This window comes from Trachinotus anak, unplaced genomic scaffold (assembly GCF_046630095.1).
Source record: "Trachinotus anak isolate AG129_WGS33_773 ecotype Australia unplaced genomic scaffold, CSIRO_AGI_Tana_v1 ptg000012l, whole genome shotgun sequence".
Taxonomy (NCBI): Eukaryota; Metazoa; Chordata; class Actinopteri; order Carangiformes; family Carangidae; genus Trachinotus; species Trachinotus anak.
In genome coordinates, this window is record NW_027273863.1 from 1,827,959 (window position 1) to 1,852,963 (window position 25,005).

The 25,005-nt window shown below is 39.6% G+C and overlaps 2 protein-coding genes across 10 annotated transcripts in view; one reads left to right on the forward strand and one right to left on the reverse strand.

Annotated features, from left to right (window-relative positions):
- plppr4a (phospholipid phosphatase related 4a) overlaps window positions 1–15,223 on the forward strand; it is a 55,078-nt gene extending 39,855 nt beyond the window's left edge. For both annotated transcript variants that reach the window (XM_071491424.1, XM_071491425.1), the window contains one exon: window positions 1,760–15,223. In XM_071491424.1, the coding sequence (XP_071347525.1) occupies window positions 1,760–2,673 (914 nt within the window). In that variant the 3' untranslated portion in view covers window positions 2,674–15,223. The remainder of the gene's footprint in view (window positions 1–1,759) is intronic.
- A 7,004-nt stretch (window positions 15,224–22,227) lies between these two features.
- Window positions 22,228–25,005, reverse strand: part of asph (aspartate beta-hydroxylase) — a 33,117-nt gene continuing 30,339 nt past the window's right edge. For all 8 annotated transcript variants that reach the window (XM_071491294.1, XM_071491295.1, XM_071491293.1 and 5 more), the window contains one exon: window positions 22,228–24,790. In XM_071491294.1, the coding sequence (XP_071347395.1) occupies window positions 24,783–24,790 (8 nt within the window). In that variant the 3' untranslated portion in view covers window positions 22,228–24,782. The remainder of the gene's footprint in view (window positions 24,791–25,005) is intronic.

Genomic DNA, 25,005 nt, shown 5'->3' on the forward strand with positions numbered 1-25,005 from the left:
TTAACATCAATGAACCATTGCTACATCAATCCTGAGACATCAGTGTAATTAACTCAACTACCTGCTACTGTGAATGTTAGTTCTGAACGATGGACTGTTTCATGACAAAGAACAGAGGAGGATCCTGTTCTTTCAGCAAGATGAAGATACATTTAATCATGATGCTAAGAGTGGAAAAAATGAAAGGAAAAGGAAAATTATTTGCAACAGATTTTTTCTCTGAGCAGAAACAACAGGATTCACAGGTGGAGGGTCTCAGTTCTAACAGAACTAGTCTTATAAACCAGAAGCAAGAAGCTAATGCTCTCATTCTGTTCTAGTAAGTTTTTACTCTTAATTGCACATCACATTTAAAAGTGAAATGTGTTCAAGCTTTTAATATGAATATGTACATATTAGTCAATGAGCCTGCGATCCTTTTCATTTTCAAGGATTGAGAACCATAAAGGTCTGGGTAGCATCTACAAATATTCATTAAATAGCACAGATATTGTACTTGTGTTTAGGTACTGACACCAGAACACAACTTTTTTTCAGATTCTTACTTCAAACAATATAAGAATATTATTAAGTATAATATTAAATGTTACATAAACACAAGTGTATGTACATGATCACAGCTGAAATTAATGATTTTCCCAGTTTGGTCTTAGAGAAGGAAATCTTAACTCACTTTAGTCCTGTCTTATTTTACTTCATCCGGTCTTATCTCAGGTTAGGAAATCCTGAATACTCAATCCAACATCAGGTATCAACTTAAATGTCTGTTTCCCACCAACCAACACTACTTTTTTGTATTTTATAACCCATTAGATTTCTCATTGAAACATACAAAAAATGGTCACTTCACTCTGCAAATCTCCTTTAGGAAAAATAACCAAACACATTTGTCAGTTGCACCTCAACTAGAAGAGGCCCATGTTACAGGGAAGACCTCTCTGCAGGTGGTCATACCTGCCCAGCTAACTGCCCGGCTCCTGGGGTAGCCTGTATCTGCTAACAAGCATTCTTTCATCGAAGCACAACACATCATTAGGGTCTGCCGAGAGCATCTCAGTGAATAACTTCCACCTGTTGACATTTTGTTGGTTGTATAAAAGCAATTATAGAGCAACAGTATGGATGAAACAAGTTGGCTAAGTGGTGGAAAAATGAAAGGCAAAACAGCTTAGCCTGTTATCCTGAAGTTGAAGTCAGCAAAGATTGTACATAACATAAAGAAAAAAAAACAATAATGAATTTATCTCACTAACAAACGTGCATGTATCAAAGCCTGTTGTATCTTATTCCTCTTTGACAAACATGTCGATGAGCCATACTGGTGACAGACAGGTTCCTCCATCACCATGAACACACACATTGGAGTTTATTTGACTCATTCCCACAGACACTGAAGGACCAAATATGTATGAATCCTCAGCTGAAAATAGTCCCCAACAAATGCACTTTTTCCACCTGTTTGAATAACAAGTGCTGAAAACTCCATTGTCCAGGTGTTTTAGAAAGTTATTTAGCGGGTTCCTCCATCCCTGTTTTATATGTAGGAGTATTTGTTTAGGCTTCACACAAAGGAGAAAAAGGAACTAGCTTAGTTCTATACTTTGTTCCTAGTGTAAGACGACATAAGGTCTGGACAGTTTGAAGGATGGGAGCTAAATCACTAGGTTCTGGACTCTGCTGCTTAGTGGCACATCATGGAAGATGATTAGAGATTATTGTCAGTAGTAAAAGATAATTAGTTATTGTCTTGTTCTTTTAGGAGGAGGTTTGGAAAGATCTGGCAGTATAGTCCGTGTTGAAGCTCACCCAGAGTCCAGATCAAACAAACCAGTGGTAAAACCTCCTAGCACTGATGGCAGTGGCTCCTGGCGATGGAAACCCCCGGAACAACGAGCATCTCTCCGACAGTCCGCTTTCACCCTCAATGACTTGAACAGACACACAGACAGCTGTGATTCACTGAGGGATGGGGGGTCAGTGGATGGACGGAGGAGTGTGACAGGGACTGAAACTGAGAGTGATGGGGGAGGAGATGGAGGGGTCGTAGGAATAGGGGGAGGAGGAGGTGTTTATACAAACCACCCACATGTTGTACACCCTGTATACCCCTTACACCCAAATAACCCCAACAACTTCCAGCACCCCAATTTTAATCCCAACAACCCCAATAACCCCAACTTTAACAATGCTCACCCTAACTTCAACCCCATTTCAACCAACTCCAGTATGCCATTCACCCCCACTGCCACCTTTGCCCCTCCTTTCCACCCCCACCCTCAGGCTGTTACCACCATCAGGGTCACCCCAGTGGAAGGTACGGCTGCCAGCAGTGACGGTGGCTCAGACTGCCAGTCGGTGGCCTCGTCAAGTCGGGAGTCAACCCTGAGGAGGAAGAGTGGCTCCAACATCGTCCACATCCCTGAGCGAGGGCCCACCCCCGACCTCCACAACAACCACCGCATCTCTGATGACAGCAACTTCGACAACGAGAGCAGCAGCCGCTTCCATGAGAACCTTAGAAATTTTCAAGAAAACCCCATCCACCCCAACCACCCCAACAGGCAGTTGCAGGGGATGTTTGGCCGTCCCAGCCCTACCCCCCCCCCTACTTTACCCCGCCCCATCCTGACTCACACTCCACCCCCTACTCTGGGGTTGGCCTATAAAGAATGACATGCTCAATGTTGAGTTCACTGATTTACGTCCATGATAAAAATTTGTCCTACTCGACCAATACAAAAAATGCAGCGGAGCCCTTTGGACTGGGCCAAAAATGAAAGGAAATTCTGTTAAAGCTGTTCAGACCACCCAGGGTCAGCCAGTAAGGGATGACTCCTTAAAGACTCCTTAGTCCCACCCTCAACCGCTCTCCTCGCTGTACCACCAGTTGTGTCCCTCCCAGCTTTCCAGCTGGTTCAGTACCAAACTGAATAAATGATGTGTCTTGCTAGGAGATGTACTGTAGGCTTATAAAAACCTATTGGCGATAGGTTCAAGATCCACTTTGGGTCACAAGCCATACAAAGTACAAACACAATTAGCCCTGCCCAGATTTCCAACAGGGCAATAAGAAAGGACTATAGTCAAGGCGTGAGTTTAATTCAACATTTTTGCTGTGTTTTATTTATTTATTTATTTATTTTGGACAGCTGAGTAAACCAGACAATTTTTTGTATATCTAAAAAATTGAGTGCCCTTGCGTCATGGGCGCAAGAATAATGGGCTAAATAAACTGCTGATCCTTTGACCCGCTCAGAAATGGAGACTCCGGCCTGCTCAGTCTGCCCTATAGCTCCCTGTCAGCGAGGATGGATTCAGAATAACGACTGTGCTCCCCTTCTCTTCTGACTCAGCTTGGTCAGCTGTGAATGGGATTACATTTCACTAACATTTATACATATATTCTCAACTTTCATCCTGTTGTCGAACACAGGTAACGTATTGTTATATCAAGTTTTATAGTATAACCACATGCCATTAGATGGAAATCGCATTAAAAGCCCATAACAGTGCTGTGTTTGTACATATGAGAGTGGGTGGCTGCAGTGGAAATTAAACCCACAGTCTTAATTGTGTCAGGGCTACAAGGGGATCACTTTTGGGCAATAACAGTATCTCTTATTTTCATGGTGGTATTGTGTTTGTGTTAAACAATATCATGGGACATACATTGTGCTTAAATATACTTCAACAAGCGCTCTATTTTTTGCATACTGTGTTTTAATGATGTGCAGTAGTTGAATTATCCTTACTGTTTAGTAGCTGTACTGTACACTGACACGTGCAGCATGTGAATCATTTGAACAAACCCAGACCCAACTAAATTCCAAAGACTGGTTTGTCGTACCAGCTCATCATGTCTTACCGAATTATGGGTGTAATTATGATGCAGAATTCGGGCCACTGTTGAGAATAAATGAAATCTAATATTTCAAGAATAAAGTATAGATAAAGTAAAGATATTTTGAGAAAAAAAATTGCAATGTTATTAGATAAAGTGGTAGTTCTAGCTGAAAAAAGCTCATATTATGAGAAGTTGCAACATTAGAAAAAAGGCAAAATATTAAATAATTAATGTAATTTACCAAAAAAGTACAATATTACAGCTCTGTACCCTTTATGTCAGTCCCTTGATAGACTGGTGACCTGTATTTCACCTGTACCCTGCCTCTCACTAAATGTCAGCTGTTATTAGCTGTATATGCTGTATATGGATGCATGGATGGACAGTATTACAAGATTATCAACATACTTTTACAACAATGTCATAATACACAGAGAAAGTTGCCATTATGAAGAAAGCATAACATTAAACTAAGAATACTTAATAAAGTAGAAGAAGAAAGTACATTATATAGTATATTATATAGTATTATGTAGTCATTACAGTATAAAAAAGTTACAAGTTGCAAAAGTTACATATTACAAGAGTATTTAAAAGAATTTACACAGGTTTTTTTATTTTACAAAGAAGTTATTACAAGAAAGAAGCTGTAATTTGAGAAAAGAAATATATAATTTACAATAATTGAGTAATTTAATGGGGGAAGGAAGCATCGTGTAATTTTCCAAAAAGATGCCATAATCTCACAGGTAACATAATTTCGAGGCAGACGGCCGTCCACCCTGAGCCCGGTTCTGTTGGAGGTTTCTTCCTGTTAAAAGGGAGTTTTTCCTCCCCCCTGTCGCCAAGTGCTGCTCTTTGTGGGAACTGTTGGGTTTTTCTCTGTAACAAAGTAAGGTCTTGACCTTACCCTGTAAAGTGCCTTGAGATAATGTATATTATGATTTGGCGCTATACAAATCAAATCAAATTGAATTGAATTGAATTGAATAATTTCACAAGAAAAAGTCATAACATCAAAAGAAAAAAAAGCATAACATTACAGGAATTAAGTCATAGTTGTAAGACATTTTAGTTTTATCACATTTCAAGAAAAGAATTATGAAAAAACAGTATTTCAGGAAATTATATAAACTGGTTATATTTTAAGAGGAACAAATTGTTGTGAATATGTTTGCATGTTTTAGCATGCTGACATGCAGTTGACAGTTTGGTACAGTGGTTGGTTTTTCAAGCAGAAGCAAATCTGTGGTAATAAGGTATTTTTGAAGCCTATAACTTCAGATCCGATCAGATTACAGATCCGTAATGACCCCCCCAAGGGTGACAGGCTGTTTAATGTTAGGAACCAAAACTTGCTTCCAAATTAGAACCAGTTAAAAAATTCTAAAAAAAACTGGGTACCATAAAAACAAAAATGTGTTAGTTTAATGAACTGCTTTAGATGGATCTATATCAGTGCACGTCTGTGGATTATATGTTTTTGTTGTAGTAATTTCCAGTAAATGATAAATGCATTTTACTTTGTGAATATTCAGTTAACATTTAAAAGTATAAAGATATTTTTGTGACATAAAAATTTGACCTATTTTTTTGGAATCAAATGTGGAATTGATTAAAAACTAGAATCAATAAGCTGAATCAGAATCAATAAAATTCACGATACTAAACTCAACACTTGTTTGAGAAGAGAAATGCTAATATAAAATATGTTAATATAAAAATATTCAAATAAGTTTACATTTTACAAATAAAAATTTAATTGAACTTTTTACCCTTGCAGAGATCACTATTTTTTCTTAGAACTTCATTTTCTTAATGTTGCGACTTCTTTTTAAATTTACTTTACATTTTTATATTTACTTTTACATTAAATTACAAGTTAATTCATGTACTGTTATCACTTTTTGTTGTATAACAACTATTCTTATAATTTATAATGATTTTTTTTCTCAATTTATCTATCTCAAAATTTGTCCCCATTAACAGTGGCTCAATTACTCCTATTCTTAAATTCCACTGTTTTGTTGTGCTGTACAATTCCACACTACCTTTGCTGTAGTAGTATTTTGCATGTGTGGTTGAATTCACTCATTACAGTCTTACATTTCCACTCCAGTAATGTTACGGGGGGGAAAAAAACCCTAAAAAAAAATCTAAAGATTTTTATAATTTACCAATTATCAGACACAACACAACATGTGGACTTTTCAACAGACATTACTTTTCTTGGTCCAGTGTTTACATTCTTTGTTTAACTTAGTGCCCAAGTGCCATCAACAGAAAAGATATGTGGCTGTGGGCTAGTCACATAGATATACTGTGTTAACTTTCAGTAGTAAGTGTTTTGACGGAAACCTGCCTGGATCGTGTAGAATTTAATAAAGCACAATTACTGCAGCTTGATGACAGTGCTCAGATGATAGCAGAATACAGAGGATATTATAGCTGTTGCTGTATACAAGCTCCCACTCTCGGTCAGATATCGCTTTGCTTATTGCATTTATAGATTCAGGGCCACGATGAAGATTTTGCTGGAGATAATGATAATTGCCGTGTAAAGAGCTATCAGCATGTTGACATGATTTTAAAGGAATACACAATAGGTGAGTGGAGAGAACATATATTGTATTAAGGGAGTACAGTATTTTAATTAAATAGGCTGATATATCAAGAGTATATGGTTAAATGTGACCCATGCTTTTTAATTTCTCTCAGCTCTTTTACAAGTGTTGGTGCTTGTTTTTCTACCTAACAATGAAGAGGGGACACCTTAAATTAGATGTAAAGCTTTCAAGAAAGTTTAGTTAATTGTCAACCAGAAACATTGACTGTGTTTGATGAAAAGGATTCAAGAAGGTTTGTGCATATTCTTGTTCTGCGTTATAAATTTTGGCAGGAAGTTTAGAGAGAACAGGCAGTAGGTAGAGTGAATGTTTGGTGGTATGACGCTGTAGAGGGTATGAGCCACATCATCATGTTAAGACAGACACAAGCCATTGTGGATTCATCTTACAGCGGAAAGGACCACAGTCAGGGTTTTAATTGTCCACTCCTGGCAACTGAGGAGCCAAGTTGTCTGCAAATAACATTTTATAGTCTTAGTGATTTTGGACCCGGTCAACATTTTCTGCAAAGCAGATGGTAAACTATTCCATATTTAGTAATGGAGACAATGTTAGATGTAAAAAGATTTTTTCAAGTAATTTAAATGTAGGGTTTACCTTCTCATTGTTTGCCACCATAATAATATATATTTACCAAAATCATTGTGATTGTGCCACTGCAGAGCAGCACAATCATTTATTCAAGGACCACCATTTGCGGTTTTATTAGTACAAGATTTATGAATGTGATTTAGGACAATCCATTGTGCTTGTCCAGACTAAGAAATACTTGGGCTGAATAATAAATAAAAGTCTGTAAAAAAAAAAGTGCTGAATGTTTACCAATGCTTCAGTTGGGACGTAACAGTTAATTATTTTTAATTGAAATTGCATTTTGAAAGAGCAGCTTCCAAGCAACGGTGTCCTTCGACATACCCATTTCGGACGACTGATTTGCATTTCAGGACCCTTATGGGCCTCCACCAGAGTTTCCTCTGGCTTCATCCTGCCCAGGCTTAGTTCATCATCTTTCAAGTCCTTTGGCACACAAATCCAGTTTAATCTGCGCTAATCTGCGCTGTGCATGCTGTGGGGGCAAGTATTAAACAAAATCTATGGACGTGGTTTATCATATTTGCTCATAACTCAAGATGCCTTCGAGAACTACTGATTAAACTCATTAGAGACATCCTGTGGTATCTCCTGGACATTAACACCAAATTTCATTCATATCTGATGGAGGGGGGACAAATGGCATAACCTTGAATATGCAAGTATCGAAATGCTGCAGGTTTGTCAAATAAAACAGTTGTGTGATTGGTCTCACTCCTTTAAACAATGTCAAACTAGGTGAAGTAACTTTGCTCAGCATTGTCTAACTAATTTTGGGCAAATGAGGTACCACAAAAGAGTTAGAACCTGTAAATTGCTGCTTGCTGCTATCTTTTATTCAAATTTTCCTGTACAGAAAGTCTTTACTTAATTTAATAGTCTACATATAACCCACCCCTTCACCAAAGCTGCTTAACCTGCCCAAACCATTTGCTATATCCTCATGATATAAACTCGCAAAAGGCAGGATACACATATGCTAATATCATAACTAAATTTGAAGGACTATAAATATATTTTCGTAAGTTATTTAATTTTTGCATACAAATCTGCGATTACATACATTACATACATTTCTTGAATGCTAACTATTTCCACAACATGTTTACAGTGTTGTGCTCACTAAGTATTCATTCTATTCTACAGTATATCAGTAGGTGGTGGTGATGTGAGCCAATGTACGATAGCAAAGTCAGGACACTCGGCAGCCATTATGGCTGTTGTTGTGTTTGCAATTGCTGTATAACATGATGCAGTATGTGCCTTGCTACTGTTGCTAAAAATCGGTAATCATCATTACCTGATCCAGTCTTATTCTACTTCTAAACGTAAAATAATGATAAGACAGACCTCCATATGTTTTAAGTGACGATAGCTGTGAATACACCATTTCCAGGCCACCTGCTTTGGCCAATTTCTTTTTAATCAGGGGTGAGGATGTTGGAGAATTACCTTCTTGGTATTGATGAAAGTGGAAATGCATGGCCTGAGGAAACAAGCACTATTGCTTTTTTGTTTGAGCTTAAAGTTCCTGGAACACCTCATGACACAGAGCACTTGCAAGCCACTCCCAAAGATGCTTCCTGCTTGTTCCTTGGTATGCACTTGGTACAGAAATTTCATACCTAACTATCCCACAGCAGTGGAGTGTCTCCATGCTTGTCTGTGTCAAGAAACTACATTTGAATGATGAGGCTCAGAGCTGCTTGTTGAAAGCCCTGCGCTAGCCTCATTCAACCCAGACTTGTCAACCATAATTTCGACAGACACATCTGATTATGGTTCAGGTGCTGTGCACCAACCATCAAGCCCTTACAGCACTCTCTACAGAAGGCACTGATTGTGCAGAGATGCGCATTGCACAATGTCTGCACACCTCCTTTGTTTCATTTGTGACATCATGTGTTGTGCTGGATCATGGAATCTCACCTTGTACCAGACCTTTGAGGTGAAGAGGGAGCTGAGCCAGATGGCAAAGCTCTTGATTTACCAGACAATCTTCATTCCAACCCTCACCTGTGGTAATGAGCTCTGGGTAGTGACCGAAAGAATGAGATTGCAGATACAAGCAGCTGAAATGGGTTTCCTCCGTTGGGTGGCTGGGCTCAGCTTTAGAGAGCAGGTGAGGAGCTCAGACATCCAGGGGGAGCTCAGAGTAGAGTCACTGCTCCTTCATGTTGAAAGGAGCCAGCTGAGGTGGTTTGGGCATCTAGTAAGCATGCCTCCCGGGCGCCTTCCTTTGGAGGTTTTCTGGGCATGTCCAACCAGGAAGAGGCCCTGGGGTAGACCCAGAACTCGCTGGAGAGATCCCATCTGTCCTGGCAACGCTTTGGGATCCCCCAAGAGGAGCTGGAAAGCTTTGCTGGAGAGAGAGATGTCTGGAATTCCCTACTTAGCCTGCTGCCAGTGCGACCCGACCTCGGATAAGCGTAAAAAAAGGATGGATGGATGGATATGTTGGTCACACTTGGTTGTACCTGTGTCTTTGCGTTACACACTCATTGCTCTAGCACATGAGGGCCACCATAGCATAGTGCACACAAATCAGCACTTGCACAAGGTGTACTGGTTCCCTGGTATCGACTGCACCTTCACTGTGTCAAAGGTAAGACAAGTATGCAAAGGTTTTTGAGGCACCATTGCAACCTCTAATTCTATCCTTGGACCCTTTAAAACTGCAACAAGGCACTGCCGTTTTGCAATCGTTCTCACCGATTGCTATTCAGAGTGGCCCGAAGTTGCTTTCGCATCATCTGTCACAACTGAAACAGTGTTTGAATTCCTCAGCAGTGTCTACAACCATTGACCTGGAGTCCTTGGTTACTGATAATGGACCACAATTTACTGCTGCTGCATTCTGGCTAAATATGTTTCTGCTCGGCTCTTATAAAGCAGATGATTGGCTTACTGGGTGGAGGGGCGGAATGTAAGTTACACAATCACCATCTTTGGCGTTAAGAACTTTCTATTCAGGATTCTTAAAGTGGTTTGTCTCTATAACATCTCTGGCAATGGGCAAAAGGCAGTAAGTGATGTTTTGTTGTGGTTGCACTTGCTGTATGTGCTTTACTGCTGTTATTAAAAATCAATAACCACTTTTCATACAGAGCAGGTCTAAACCGTACTCTACAATATTGATAACAGACAATGATGATGATGGTGAGAGTGACAGGGAAAAACTTCCTTTAAAGAGGCAGAAACCTAGAGCAGAACCTGGCTCACGGTGGGCTGCCAGCCGCCTCAACCGGTTGGGATGAGAGAGAGCACGAAAGGGAGAGTGAAACAAAGAGAACAATCAATAATAATAATAGTTGTAGCAGCAGGTGTTGAGCAGGATCGTAGGGGAAATAGGTCGTTTGCGCAGGAGGAGAGAGGAAAGAGACAAGGAAGCACAGCCTGGACAGTCGTGTACTTGAGGAGAAAGCAGTTTGTTCTTATTTTATTGCTAAACACTACACAGTCCATTGCCTTTTACATGAATTTCAGTTATACTGTTTAAGATGGATACCATGATACAATATAAAGATATAAATAAGGGACACCTATGTATAGGCTTGGAGACAGATAAGTATATTTTGGTACAATAGATGTGGAATATGGTTTCTAATCAGACACAAGAAATGTAATCTAGTTAGATGAGTAGCGTCAGTGGAGTATAGTAGTTATGTACACTGCCCGTACTCACTACAAATAACAGTACAAATATTTTATAGTGTCTTTGTCTTGTTTGCAAGATCAACAAAGAAATATGTGTTGATGGAAAAGATAAAAGTGAAAGATCCTTCTTACTGATTGTGTTTTCAAGGAAACCTTTGAATTATAGTTTATTGAGAAAGACACAATTAATAGTCAAAGTACTGGAGAAACCATAGAAAATATTTATGTTCATAACTTGTGTTGTGGTGCCTTTTTTGATAGATGTCTCATCTCTTTCAGTATTTTTAGTTTTCTATAATCCTATAATTTAAAATCAGGGTTTTATTAACAGACATGGTTTGAATTAATTTAATGGTGGGTGAAATAATGGGAGGTGCAACTAGGATGAAAGAGGATTATGTGATTTTTGAAATCCCTCTGAGAACTACACTGAATCACCAAATATATCCAAGAAGACCTGCATCTGTGCTGAAGTACAGTGAGAGTAAGGAAAGAGTACAATGTGTTCAAGCAGATTTCTGGACACCAACATGGAGCCATGTCAAGCTATAAGTACAGTTATTACACTGACACTCCCCTTTAATGTGCACATCATGTCATGGTAAGCCCAACAATTGGCATTTAACTGGAAGAACGTCACTGTGCCTGATCGTGAGCATCCTTAAAGAGGGGCCCGTGTGCTGAAATCGGGGCTTGTGATAGCGAGAGGAAACCCTCCTATTATTTTGCTTTTGACTGTGTAGTAACGAGATATAACATATGATGTGCTATTTGGAAGAAATGTTACATGACAGTCTAATTATATTTAGACATTTTAGACAGTTTCTCCACTGCTTCCTCCTGCTTCCATGATGTTGCTGCTGCAAGAGAATTAAAGAACAGATTTTATGTGACTCTCTAAAAGCTACAGTTCATCTCACAGTGCTGTTAGCTGGCTGCATCATTAACTTCAACTTGTAAACACTCAAGAGAGACTTGTTTGTGGCCTTAACAAGTAAATTTCAGTTAAGCTCTTGGTATTATCACACATATAAAATGGGTTGAATGGGCTTAAGTTTGGGACTGGTGCTGGTTATTAACTAGTTAAAATGTGGGTAGCACTTTAATAGCTTACTTGCATACAAAGGGTACCTGGTTTGGTGTTGTCAGTTATGCTAGCAGCTAAATGGCTAGCCTTCATACTACCTATTGTTACACAATTAATGGCCTGCTTGTATATGTTCATAGATAAAACCAGCTGGTGAAAGTTTGTTTGAAAATATCAGATAGACTGAATGTGAATGATCCGATAACTATTTAATACCTTTGTCATATGTATAATAATCAATGTTATTTTGTCTTTAGCTTTTATTAAATCTCTATTGATATGATACAGTAAATAGATATTTTTGATTAGTGTATGTGAAAGAGATCTTTTTATATCTGCTCGTCAAAGCTGTTGCCATGGAAACCATCTGCACTCTTATGATTGATATACCTTAGCCAAGAAGGAAGTCAGCTTGCATTTCTACTGCAAGTCAGTTCATAAACCAGCTGATGGAATTCAGTTCATTTTCTATGACTCCAACAACTCACCAATGCAACAGACTGCAGTTTGGTTTTTCTCAGACGAAGGACGACAAAATGGTTGAGAACCATCTGATTGCTGGATCAATTTTGAAATATGTTAGAAACTTTTTCAAGAAGTAGTTCAATATTTGGGAGAATACACTTATTTGCTCACTGTCAGGGGGTAATACGAGAAGCTTGAACTCAATCTCCATTAAACACAGAGCTGGAGTCAAGTCATGGTTAGACTAGAAACTGTGAAACAGCTTCAAAAACACACCAATACCTCTACAGCAGAATGCTTAACTACACACAAACAGAAATGTAAAGCTTTGTTACATGTTTGATCAGTTATCATTGACGCAAATCAGTGTATTTTCCAAAATACTTCTTCAATATGCTCAAGACACAGGAAGAAGTCCAGTAGGATCCAAACTGAGCAGTTACAAAATATACAGAATTGATTGGATGATAAAGTCTTATTGGACGCTTGATGTAGGTTTAGGTTTGTTTGTTTTTTTCCTATCAGATTTGTAATCAGTTGAAGACATGAGCTACTAGCTGTTTATAATGATTGACAGCAGTTTTCTGTTTCTATTGCTGTAAATAGACATTTGTATCTTTGTACTCATCAGTATATCTTGTAAGTGATCCCAGACGGATCTGTGGAAAATGTTAATGTGACACTGACTGATAGACATTTTCAGCAAGGCCTGCACTCAGTCCACCCATATTCACAATCATATCAGACACCAGTGTTCAGGCTGTAGCCCTCTGGTTTTTACATGCTATGGCTAAGACGACTGAGCCTTCTGTAATTACACTGAATCTCCATTTCTAGGTTTTAGTGGATTGAATCCAGGCCTCACATCTGTTTGGTATAGTAAAAGACTTACTTACATTTTGATAAAGTGGTTATAAAACAGCTGCTGTCATGTGAAAACCTTGGGACTCCGGATAAAGCGAGACTGTGTAACTTTTATGAAACTTTTTGTAACTTCTGAGTAGAAGCAACAGCGACCTCTGCAGCTGCAGGACTGTTGGGCTCTGCGTCAGAGTGGTGAGGGGTCGTGGAGGAAGGGCACCCCAATCAACTAACAACTCATGAAACCACCATGACTACAAAACAAGTCAAGTCAAGCTGCAGCAACAGACAGCTCAGTGAGTCACCCAACAAGTGTATACACTTTATGAACATCATCCTCACACTGTGGAAAATACAGCCTAGTGGCTGCTCTGTTTTTCTTGGCTCTGTTGCTAACTTGCAAAGTTACAATTTCTCACTGATGTCTGTTGGTAACATAAGTAGCTTAGCTTTGTTAATGACCAGCTACATTAGTCTGAGTAGTAGTCTGGAACTTAGCTTTGCTGATTACTTATTGACGAGATAATGAGCAATGAAACGATTGAATTCTGTAATTCATCGGAGGGGTTGGTAAAGGAAAGGCTTTGTAGCTATCACCCACAAACAGAAATTAGAGGAACATGTTGCTGTTCTTTTTCGGCTTGTTGACCCTCCTTCCCATGACCTGATCTTCCTCTTTTCTTCTAACTTGTAATGCTCAGTGCTCTGACTGGTGGTTTCTCTTCCTTCTCCCTCAACATGTTTACTGTGGTCTCCTCCTCGTTTGGTGCTTTTATGTTTTATGGTGGCTGCAAAGTTCATACTTTATTTTTATTGCTTTGAAATCTAACTTTTCTGAAAGAATTTTCTTATTGCACATTAAAGTTACATAGTCTCGCTTTGGAGTGTCATTTTACACATTGTTTCATAATCCATGACTTCATTAAAAATGTTTATTTGTATAACTGCATACCTGTTCATCATCTTTAGTCCTGCACAGTTTTTCTAAGTAATTTTTGGAGATGTGATGTTTTCACTGTGGAAGTTGGACCTCAGTTAGAAAGTTGCAGATCATGCTGATAGTTGCAGAAAACACTGACACACCACCTCTTTGAAAGTTTTGCCTCCACATGAATGTTGGCTGGTTTGCAACTGCTTTTCTACCATTCATCTTCATTGTAGCTGAGATCTGCCAGAAGTTAGTCAGTGGTCACCACAGTTTTCTGTGGACGTTAGTGTTCTCTACAGCTGTCAGCTGATTCAGAAATGAGAGACCAATAAAAACATCCAAAAATTTCAAAACCTTAAGACAAGGACAAAAAGCAGAGAGGAAATGTTATTTGATGGTGACAAGAAATTATGTTCCAACTAGTAACTGTGTATTTATAAAATTCAGTATCTGTGCAGTCACTCTCAGTGGCAATGTTTACATGTACACTGCATATTGGATTTCCGTATTCATTTACAGTACACTGATTTCTCTGATGGCCTATATACAATATATCAGAGAAGCTTTACAGTGGTACTACACACCAAACAAAATCAACTGTGTGTTTTCATAATCTCACATCTCTATTTTTTTCTGAGTTTTATCTCCTTTGTTATTTCACATTAGCCAACTAATGCAAATTATCACGCAACTTACAAAGCCTTCACTCTGTGTGACACCAAATTAGTCCCTAAACTGGAACCTAAGACATTAAGTCAAATGATGTGCACATGTAAAAACAGCCACTGAGACTGAGTCACCTCATCCACTGTGTGGCTGTGACACTCCACACTCCACATGAAAACACAGTCTGCTTCTTTTTCCTTCTCCACACACTGAACATGTGTCAACAACAGAACTGCTGGACAAAAACACTACGTACTGACTTGCATTGGGACTTGGATTATTTCAGTGTGCCATAATATTTGAAACAGCAGGACTATGTTGAAGGGTAACGACAGTGTGGATGAGTGACCTGTGTGACTAATGGACTGAACTGTTATATTTGGACTGACTCTGTGAACATGTACAACAGTGACAGTGTACTGACCATGACAGACATCCTAAAGTTTCTGTTTTCCAGTGGTGTCTCTGTAACAAAATAAAGATTTGATATCAAGTTACTTGTTTGTCTCAGTTTCGGTTTTGTCAGTTAATGTTTCATTTAGTCTTAGACCTAGGATCAAAAGTAAATGTTAGTGTTAGTGTTAGTTAACCAATCAATTTTAGTCAACTAAACTCTGGAAATTTTAGTATAATCTTAGTCAAAGGAAGCCATAAACACTAAATGTTTTGGTCTTATTTTACACCAAAAAAATAGTTCACTAAAATCCTGTGACCCTCTTAGTCTCATTTGGAAAAAGCATTTGACTCAAACCTCAGCAACATGCTTTGAAATAAGATTTATTATGGAATTTTTACTTACTGTGGTAATTGTGTTGCACCCAGACATCCCAGATGCCATGATTGTATACCACAGGAAATTGTTTGGGGTCAATTTCCAAAAAAAAAAAAACTAAGCTCTCTGCGTCCAGAGTGCTTGCCAGTAGCCAATGGGGAAGTCTAACTGGAAGCTCCAAACCTACACTATCATCCACACAAGGAAGAGGAAATGAATCTGGTTTGGTAACATTGGTAACACCTTCCTGAAACCAGTAAGAAAGCAAAGGGTCCAAACAGACTCTGGCAAGAACAAACGCAGAGAGCTCCACAGGCTGGAACTATCAACAGCAAGGCCATGTTTCAGGAAATACTCAATACTACACATGATAAGCATTCTGCTTAATAGGAGGGAATCGCCAGCATCAATGTCATGCAGCACAGTAGTGGTTTGGGAAGGTACATCTGAGAGCAGTGTACAGGGACTTTCAATCAACCCGATGAAGTCACTCTTATGGGACCCAGAGAGATGAGACAGATTAGTCCACAAATCACTTCATACCTGGGAATTCTGCAACATCTTGCAGCACTAGATCATCTTCCCCCCAGGAGAGTAAGACGACAACACAGAGCCAGAGACGCACTAGAGGCGTGTGGTCGCGGCCACCGTTGCTGATCTGCTGCAGAAAAACATGCACGTGTTCACACTCGGCTGTGTGTGAGGTGAGATGCTAAATCTCTAGATCACGTCTCACGTGCGTCTCAAACAGGTAGTGTGTCCGCTCTGTGGGCACCGAAATGAAAACCAAGACATTCTGCAGCCACGACACACACATGTGAGCCAGTTGTCTCCAGCTCAGGGCTTCATGTTCACATGACACATGAGTCTATCTGAGATACAAATATCATAATCAGTCTCTCTCAGTTTTTTCTCAACCACATAGGAACCTGCAAACTTGGCTTGCAGTATTGAACCAGGGACAGGAAGGGAAGCACAGAATTTCCGAATTGAAAACTTTGTTTGATCGCATTTTTATCAAAGCCAGCTGTCATTTTAGATTGGGATTTCGTCAATGCCTCCTCACAGCTAGGTAAAGGAGCTCTCTGTAAGAGCTTATGTAGTCCTGCATGTTTTGGCTAGGATAAGACTATCCAACTAACTGCTCATGCAACAATTTAAATGGGCCTCAAACTGCATCTCCACCAGTTCTGCAGAACTACAGCTCAACGACTCCTGAACTGCTTGGATGTAATATATAGGTGAGATCATAAGCAGTGAGAATTGCTCCTCAAAAAGTAGAGTATTAGTCAATTAGTACATATGTGTCGTCTATAAAATAATTGGATTTACAGTTTGAAAGTGGGCATAGCCGAGGATGGTTCAGCTATGACTGGTATGGCATTGAACTGTCACATATATGATGCTCTCCTGTCTATATTGCTATACGGTGGAGCTTGACTGCACCTAGATGTCAAGAGAAGTAGTGGACTGATCATTTTTTACTGAGCGGTATATGTGGTTTATAATCATAACAAGCCCTGAATGTAAAAACAGTAAAGAAATAAACACAGGATTTGGTCATAATTGATAAATGATGATGTTTCATCATCTGCCCGTTTCACCATACTCCAGAGTTCACAACCATCCACTGAAAAGGCGATTCCTAATTTCATCCACACGTTGCTGCATGTAGTTGAACTGCTCATGAGCTGTGGCCTTAATAAAGACTGAATGAAATGACTTCATATTATGCATAAGCATAATATGAAGTCATTTGCACATGAGCACGTGAGCTGAGTTATTTTCAGAGTTAATCATCTAGAGTGACAGAAATCAATGCAACCTTCATGGCAACTGCAATTTTGTGACCTAGTTTATACATGGGCTAACACCCAGGCTTGTATTTGTCAAAACGGGGAGCCCCTGGTCTTTACAAGGAACTCTGCTGATGTTAACTTATTACCACCAGTGACAACCTATTAAAAAACTCCTCAGGTCTATTTTGCCTTGGGGAGCAAACACATTAAACAAAGAGATTGTCAGCCAAAAACAGACCAGTCAACAGTAACAATCGAAGGAAAACCAGCCTCCTCATCTTTTCATTTTTGTGCTGACGTTAACCTTAAAGCTTTGTTTTTCATAAGTTTCTGCCACATCCACCCTGACCTGACAGCAACACCCCTTGGACAAACCAGACCACTTCATGTAGCGAATTTAATAATGAAGCAGTGACACAGCTTTCTGAAAGGAGCAGCAAGTGGATAGACTGATGCACTGGCTTTTGACATGGTGCGTTTTTATTTTAAACCTGATTGTAGTCACCTCTCTTTCATAAACATCATCCAGAGATTTAGTCAAAGTTCATGTTTAATGATGTCAATATCGTCTTGTCTTGTTTTCGTCATGGGAAAAAATTTTTGCATTATATACTTCACCACAATTTAAGGGAACTGAAGCTGCTTTCACACCTGCACTCTTTAGTTAAATCCAACCCTGGTTTGTTTTCCCCCTTGGTGCGGTTCCTTTTTGGGCAGGTGTGAAAACAGTAATCACACTCAGGTGTGGACCAAAACAATCGCACCAAGACCCTTTAAAGGAGGTGGTCTTGGTCCCCTCTGGAGCGATTCGTTTTTGGTGTGCAAGAGTTCTGAACTCGATCCGATCCCACCAACACATGAACTCACAAATTTGAGGTTAGAGGTGATGTTAGCATGTCACTGTACATCCTCAACATCCATCCTTCTCAAACATCTTACAGGTAGCGTGTCAGAGTCAGAGCCCATACAGTAGCACAAACGTACCGAGGAGAATTTGGCGTTCTGGTGTTGGATAGTATGTAGGTATAATGCCCAGATACATGTTAGAGCTGTGAAGAAATGTTGCATAGTATGGTCACAGTCCAAAGTGCAGGACCTTCTTCCTGTGTTTACTTTCCTGCTCCTGCCAGACGATCCAACCACCAGCAGAGCGAAGGCGCTCACCTGCTTTGTGAAAGCAAACTGAACCAAGAGGAAATGCTACGAGTTTTGAAACTCTTCACCTGAATGGAACCAGAGCTAACGCTCTTTAGGTGTGAAAACGCCCTAATGCTAGTTTGTACCTTTTTACCTCTGTTTTCTTCCCCCATCATTCTGTATTTGTGGCAGCTGGTATCAGCTCTGCTTTGTTTTCAGAAGTGTTCATTGGTTTTGTCAAAGTGATGTGGTGCAAGACGTTTTCTGCCAAGACAGGGTCTAGACAGGGAGGGAAACAGAGTAAGAAAGTCTGACAACTGATAACATGAATACAGAGACTGAAAGGGAGAGACAGGGAGAGACAGGGTGGGGATGTGGTAGGTTTGTTGATTTTCACACCCCCTGTATAATACATTATACGGGGGGGGGGGGGGGGGGGGGGGGGGGGGTGTTTATGTAGTGTCTTCACATGGTATGTGGCCCATGTTGCTTTGTGTGTATACACACTGCAGACAAAGCTTTGATTGGCTAGACACAAATTTACCATGGCAACTATGCCAGAGAGCTCAGTATGAGTTTAGCACACTGGAGCACACACACACATATATTGGAAGTGAAGTGTGTGATCCAGTAGGATACAGGACAACAAACCAACCAATCAGTGTTCAGTCCTGACAGCTGACTGCAGAAGATGATTTACTGTCTGGCAGTGGTGCGCACAGACTCTCTGAGGGCCAAGGGCCAAAATGAAAAGCATGGTGAGAGTATGGTGTTACAGCAACCTCAAAACTTTTTTTTGAAAAACAACAGACACGGATACAGATTTACAGTTAGAAAAACCTTAAAACATTTCTATTTAGCAGAACTTACAAATGTTAACTTACTACACTGGATGATATTTTATGTTTGTCCATTTTATGCCATGACGTTTTATCTACATTTTATTTGTTGTTTTTATTTGCCTTTTTAATTATATTTTATCTGTAGCACTTAGAGATTTGTATATAAATGTAAAGTGCATTATAAATAAAATGTATTATTATTATTATTATTATTATTATTATAATTAGTATTATGAATACTGCATGGTTCTTGTACAGTTCCTCTCTCAGCTGGTCTTCTGATGCATTTTTTTTCACAGATCTCAGCAGGTTGTGATGGATGGACTTTTTCCAAGTCCATGTCAAGGATGTGGTTTGAGTGATGTGTATTTTCGCCTATCCATGGTGCCAAAAAGTAGAAAGCTGATGGACCTCTGGAAATATGAAAACACAAATATGTCAATACATCTTCAATGCCTTCAGGGAACATCTTCAGATTTAGCACAAACATTCATTAGGAATCAAGGATGAACTGATTAGATTTTGGTGGTCAAAGGTCAAAGGTCAAGGTCCCTGTGACCTCACAAAACACATGAACTCACTACACTATGCACTAATTATGACATAATTCATTATAATCATTATTATTGATAACACCATTACCTACACAGCTGTTCCTGGTCTCTCTCTCTCTCTCTTCTCTCCTCTCTCCTCCCCCCACCCCCCCCTTTTTTTCTCCTCCTAAACCCAACCGGTCGAGGCAGACGGCCGCCCACCCTGAGCCCGGTTCTGTTGGAGCTTTCTTCATGTTAAAAGGGAGTTTTTCCTCCCCCCTGTCGCCAAGCGCTTGCTCTTTGTGGGAACTGTTGGGTTTATTCTGTAACAAAGTAAGGTCTTGACCTGACCCTGTAAAGTGCCTTGAGATAATATATATTATGATTTGGCGCTACACAAATAAAATTGAATTTAATTGAATTTAATTGAATAATAAAACTGACATGTCTATAGGGATAAAATGAAGTGATGACATTTTATATCCAAAAGATAAAAGTTCATCTTCACTGTGACATAATAATGTTCTGCAAAAACACTTCTGTTTATGTCAATGAAACAGTATATTTCTTGTTATTTGAACATCTTGACTCAACCATTTTGACCTTATAACTTTTTTTCTGCCCCCGCCTCCAAGCATAGTGACATATAAGACAATAAAGTGAACAACAGTATAGCTATTACTGATCATAATGTGTGTCTCCATTCTATATTTATATACATATCTACACTGTCAATTACCCACATACAGTATATATACACATACGTACATGCATACATAAAGTATACATGCACTATAGCTTCATACATAAGCACATACACATATATACACACGCAAGTTACATCCTGCACTCATCAACTGTTCTATTTAGTTTCAGAAAAACATGGACCTTGCTGCACTTCTCACTGATTTCCGGTCAACAGCTTCACCATAATAAGCCTGTAGAGTCCCTGTGAGGCTCTGAGGCTGCTGTGACTGGCATAAGCTGCCAAACATAGAATTTATTTCAGCAATGGCTGATGATTATCGTGGCCCAAGGAGGGAAGTTTTAGGTGAATTAAACTTCAACTAATACCAGTGGATACAGCAATACAGTCAGTGTATCATTGTAAGTTCATGTGACAGACAACAGCCCCATTACTCAGATCAGGGCTGGATGGGGACCTCTGCTGGTCAAAGTTAGGGAAAGTGCTGTGCTGCAAAATATTTCACAAACGACCAGCAATGAATGACGCAAAAATGAATGAATCAATAGATGAATGATTTAATGAATTAATTACTTAATACATAAATAAATGTATTAATTAATTAATACAGCAAATTGTTACAACCATCCCCAAGCTAAGCAGTTAAATCAAAACATACCACACAACAGTATTTTTCATCATTTTTAGTTCACAATAGGTGTAATTCACCTAATTCATTGCACATGATGAAGAGAACAGGCAAATATATTGTAAGACCATGAGAGGCTAATGAGAAACAAAATAATTCCCAGAATAACTTGTATTTTCTTATATGTTAAAACGAGCATTATTGTTGCATCTGCTGTGCTATGGGACAAAATTAGCTGCATATAGAAAAGTTTATTTATTTGATGTCATAAAAGTAGAAATTGTATTGTGTTTGTTTTCAGTCTGTCCTGAGTGGGGAAGAGGGTTAATGACAGAGGGGTTCACCTCAGTATTTCAGAATGAGCCTGTGGTGATATTTAAATAAAATAAAATAAAATAAAAATAAGAAACTGAGCAGCAGGCCAGAATAAATGATATCCACACGTAAGTGTAGAGTTTCTTGACATAGGTGCTTTTGACATTTCTAGTGCCCTCCACATTGGGGATTTAGTGAAATGACATTTATGTATGTAGTGGTTTGTTTTCATGATGATATTGTTAACCATAAATTCAATATTCTTGTTCTTCATGATGACTCCTGACTGGATTTAAAGAGAAGAAATCTATATGTATGGATGCAGTCAAGGATTTCAAACATAAAGATGGTCTGCTGTGGTAAAAACTATGTTGCTGCTGCAAGGAATCATGGGACAGCGTTCTCTCCTTTCCATATCAGGGTCATAGGTCCAGTGTTTCCTATGCTAAAGGAGATAACACAGGAAGCATTGAAGCTCTTTTCCTTATCTTTTAGAGAACAGGACCAGCTCTTATCACAGCTGAAAATTCAGGGAATTTCACTCAGTTTGGAACCTTTCTAAGAAAAAAGACTTTGACCATAGCCCTGATCTTAGAAACTAGAGTTTAGGTTGTGCGTGGCCTCTGAGCCCAAGATAAAATACCCGGACAGCATCATCAGAGTCTCCACAATACTCAACTTAAAGTGACCTTTGAGCAGAATCATGGACTTCCTCTCTGCAGCACTGAGAGTTAAGAGCCTGTGTGAGTAAAAAGTCTGGAGTCACTGCTGTGTTGTCACAAATCTTTTATTGCAGCAAAACTGACATTTTAAATCTGTTAAACAACCCATCATCATCATCATCATCATCATCGTCATCGTCGTCATCAGCACTTCACAATAATTTAATCAGCATCATCAGCGTCTACAGGACAGCATCAGATCTGCAGACCTCAGGCTGCGACTGACAGACAACGCTGTGAGATGGGGCAGTTTTTATAGCAGACACTGGTTCACAGCCTCTACAGCACGTTCACGACCTCTGGTCAGAGGTTAGCGATGAGAACACTGAATCATTTCCTCTGGGCTGCTGCTGCGTGTTGTGTCTCTGTGGTTTGAATTTTATTGCTCTTCCTCGTATTGTTAGAGAATCAAACTTTGTCCTGAAGTAGCACAGCCCCTTCAACCTGCCTGTCACAAACAGCTTATGGCTTTGTAAAAAAAAGAAAAGGAAAAAAAAAGCTCTTTAAAGCATTTTCAGAAAATTAAGTTCTTTCCTTCTCCAAGTTCTTTTTAAAAATGTTCCTCTTAAAAATCTAGAAGCTCTCTCTTTGTCAAGAAGGAAATCTCAAATGTTAAAAACAGTTCACATTGACTTACAAAGGGTTAGGAAGTAGAAAAGGCCAACTAGTGTTAAACAGAGAAGACAAGACTTCCTACAAAAGATCAGCTACCGCACACCACCGGTGTTACAGTATGAGAGGACTACACGCACAGACTGGGACTGTGACACCAAAACAAAGAGTTTTTTAAAATGAGGAATGTTTTCTAGTGTTCCTCTCCTCCTGTTGTGTTCTAATTCATTCCTACAAAAAAAATAAAAATCTGATCTGCATATTGATCAGTGTCAGTATCACAACAGGAATGTGTTGTCCAGGGTGCTGCACCCGCTGTCCCAACACCATCACAGTCACAGCTCCTCCAATACAAAGTGATTCACCTGCAGATCTCGTCTCCAAAATAAGAAACAAAACGTCTCATTTGGCTTTTTTTAATTCTCAAAGTTGATTTGTGTGATGGAATAAATCTGCGCTCTGATTGGCTTCCAATAATCAATGATTTTTTAAAAAAACGACTAATCAAGACAAGGTCTGATGTTACAAAGGAAACTGAGAAAGAAAACATGTCGAAAAGTTTCCCTTTAACAGAGTTTATAAAACACACAACTGTAGGTTTCTGAGCAGAAGGAAAGAGGCAGTGACATGACTGATCTGTTTAACCCTCTGTGAGCCAGAGATAATTTACACTAAACCTGCTGTTAGAGAAAACAGGATGTGGCTCTCACAGGTTTAAAAAGCTTCAGTTCAGCCCTCCTGCCTGAATTAGCCTCCGTGTGTAGAATCCTGACATGGCGGTGACAGCTTCACACCGTCAGTGTCCTCATCACGTCACAGTTCAAACACAGAGCTGAAGTTCAACCAGAAACTTCAGTTCAACCTTATTTTGATAGTCTGCTCAGCTGTTACTCATATCTGGAAATATGACACAAAAAAAAAAAGAAAGCTATACAGAGCTCTAACCATAACCCTGCCCGCCCCCCTCCCACCCCAAAACACACACACACACACACACAGGTGTGGAAAAAAACAAAAAAGAAAATAAAATTAAACAGTCTCCAAAACTACAAAACATCTTGACATTTACTGCTCACAGAAAGGATTGATTCGCATGAGATGTGTCAATGCACAAGAACACACACACACACACACACACACACACACACACACACACACTTTCTCTCCAAGTTCACATGCTAGCATATGGCTCATCCTGGAGTCAACACATACTCAGTGGTAAATAAACTGGCTGGGTGAAGGGGAGGGAAGGGGGAGCCCAGACTTCAACAGCTTTGCATAGAATCTACAACAGTAACCAGAGACTCAGCCGACACTACAACAGAGAGGTTAGGGGGGCAGAAATGTGAAATGTTGTTGTTGCCTCCATTAAACTGACTTTATCAGCCGGAGGAAGAGGGGGCAGCAGCTGAGAGATCCTGGCTGAGGTCACAGACTGAGCCTCCTCCACAGACCAGAGTCTTCTTCACTGCTCTGACACGAAACATCTGGTTTTTAGTCGTGGCTGAATTCTGGAACTGAATTTATCTCCAGGGAGCCAAACTACGTCACTGAGGGACGTCAAAATAAAATTCAAGATGGGCCGACTGTTACAGCTGTTGACTCTGGTAGACCTGCTGCACACGTAGAGCACACAGACTTCACATGGCCTGGACGTGTGGCCACACACACACACACACACACACACACACACACACACAAACACACAGACATGAACCACCCTGAACAAACAGAGACGGGTGCTCTACTGGAGAAGAAGAAGAGAACGGTGAACAAAAACAAAACAAAAAGAACAGGAGTACCTTATTAGTAAACAGTTCATTATCTCACACTTTGACACTAAAAGGAAAATGTAAGGGAAGGTGTGAAAACGGGGGGGAGGGGGGGGGGGGGGGGGAGAGAAGGGAGGGGGGGTTTTCATCGCTCTGATGCAACATCAATGCAACATCAATGGGTCCCTGCTCCATCACCACGACGACCACAGCAGTCTCTACGTTTCTATGGGAAACACAAACAGAACGATGTTAATGCTCAGAGTGTGTTGGTGTCTGATTTGTGTTTGATCACACAAACACTTCCACTTCACAGTCTGTGTATGTTTGAGTGTGTACAGATGATTATAATGTTTATAATGTTCACACAAACTTTCTCTTACAAGTTGCTTTACAACACACACACACACACACACTCTCTCTCTCTCACTCTCTCACACA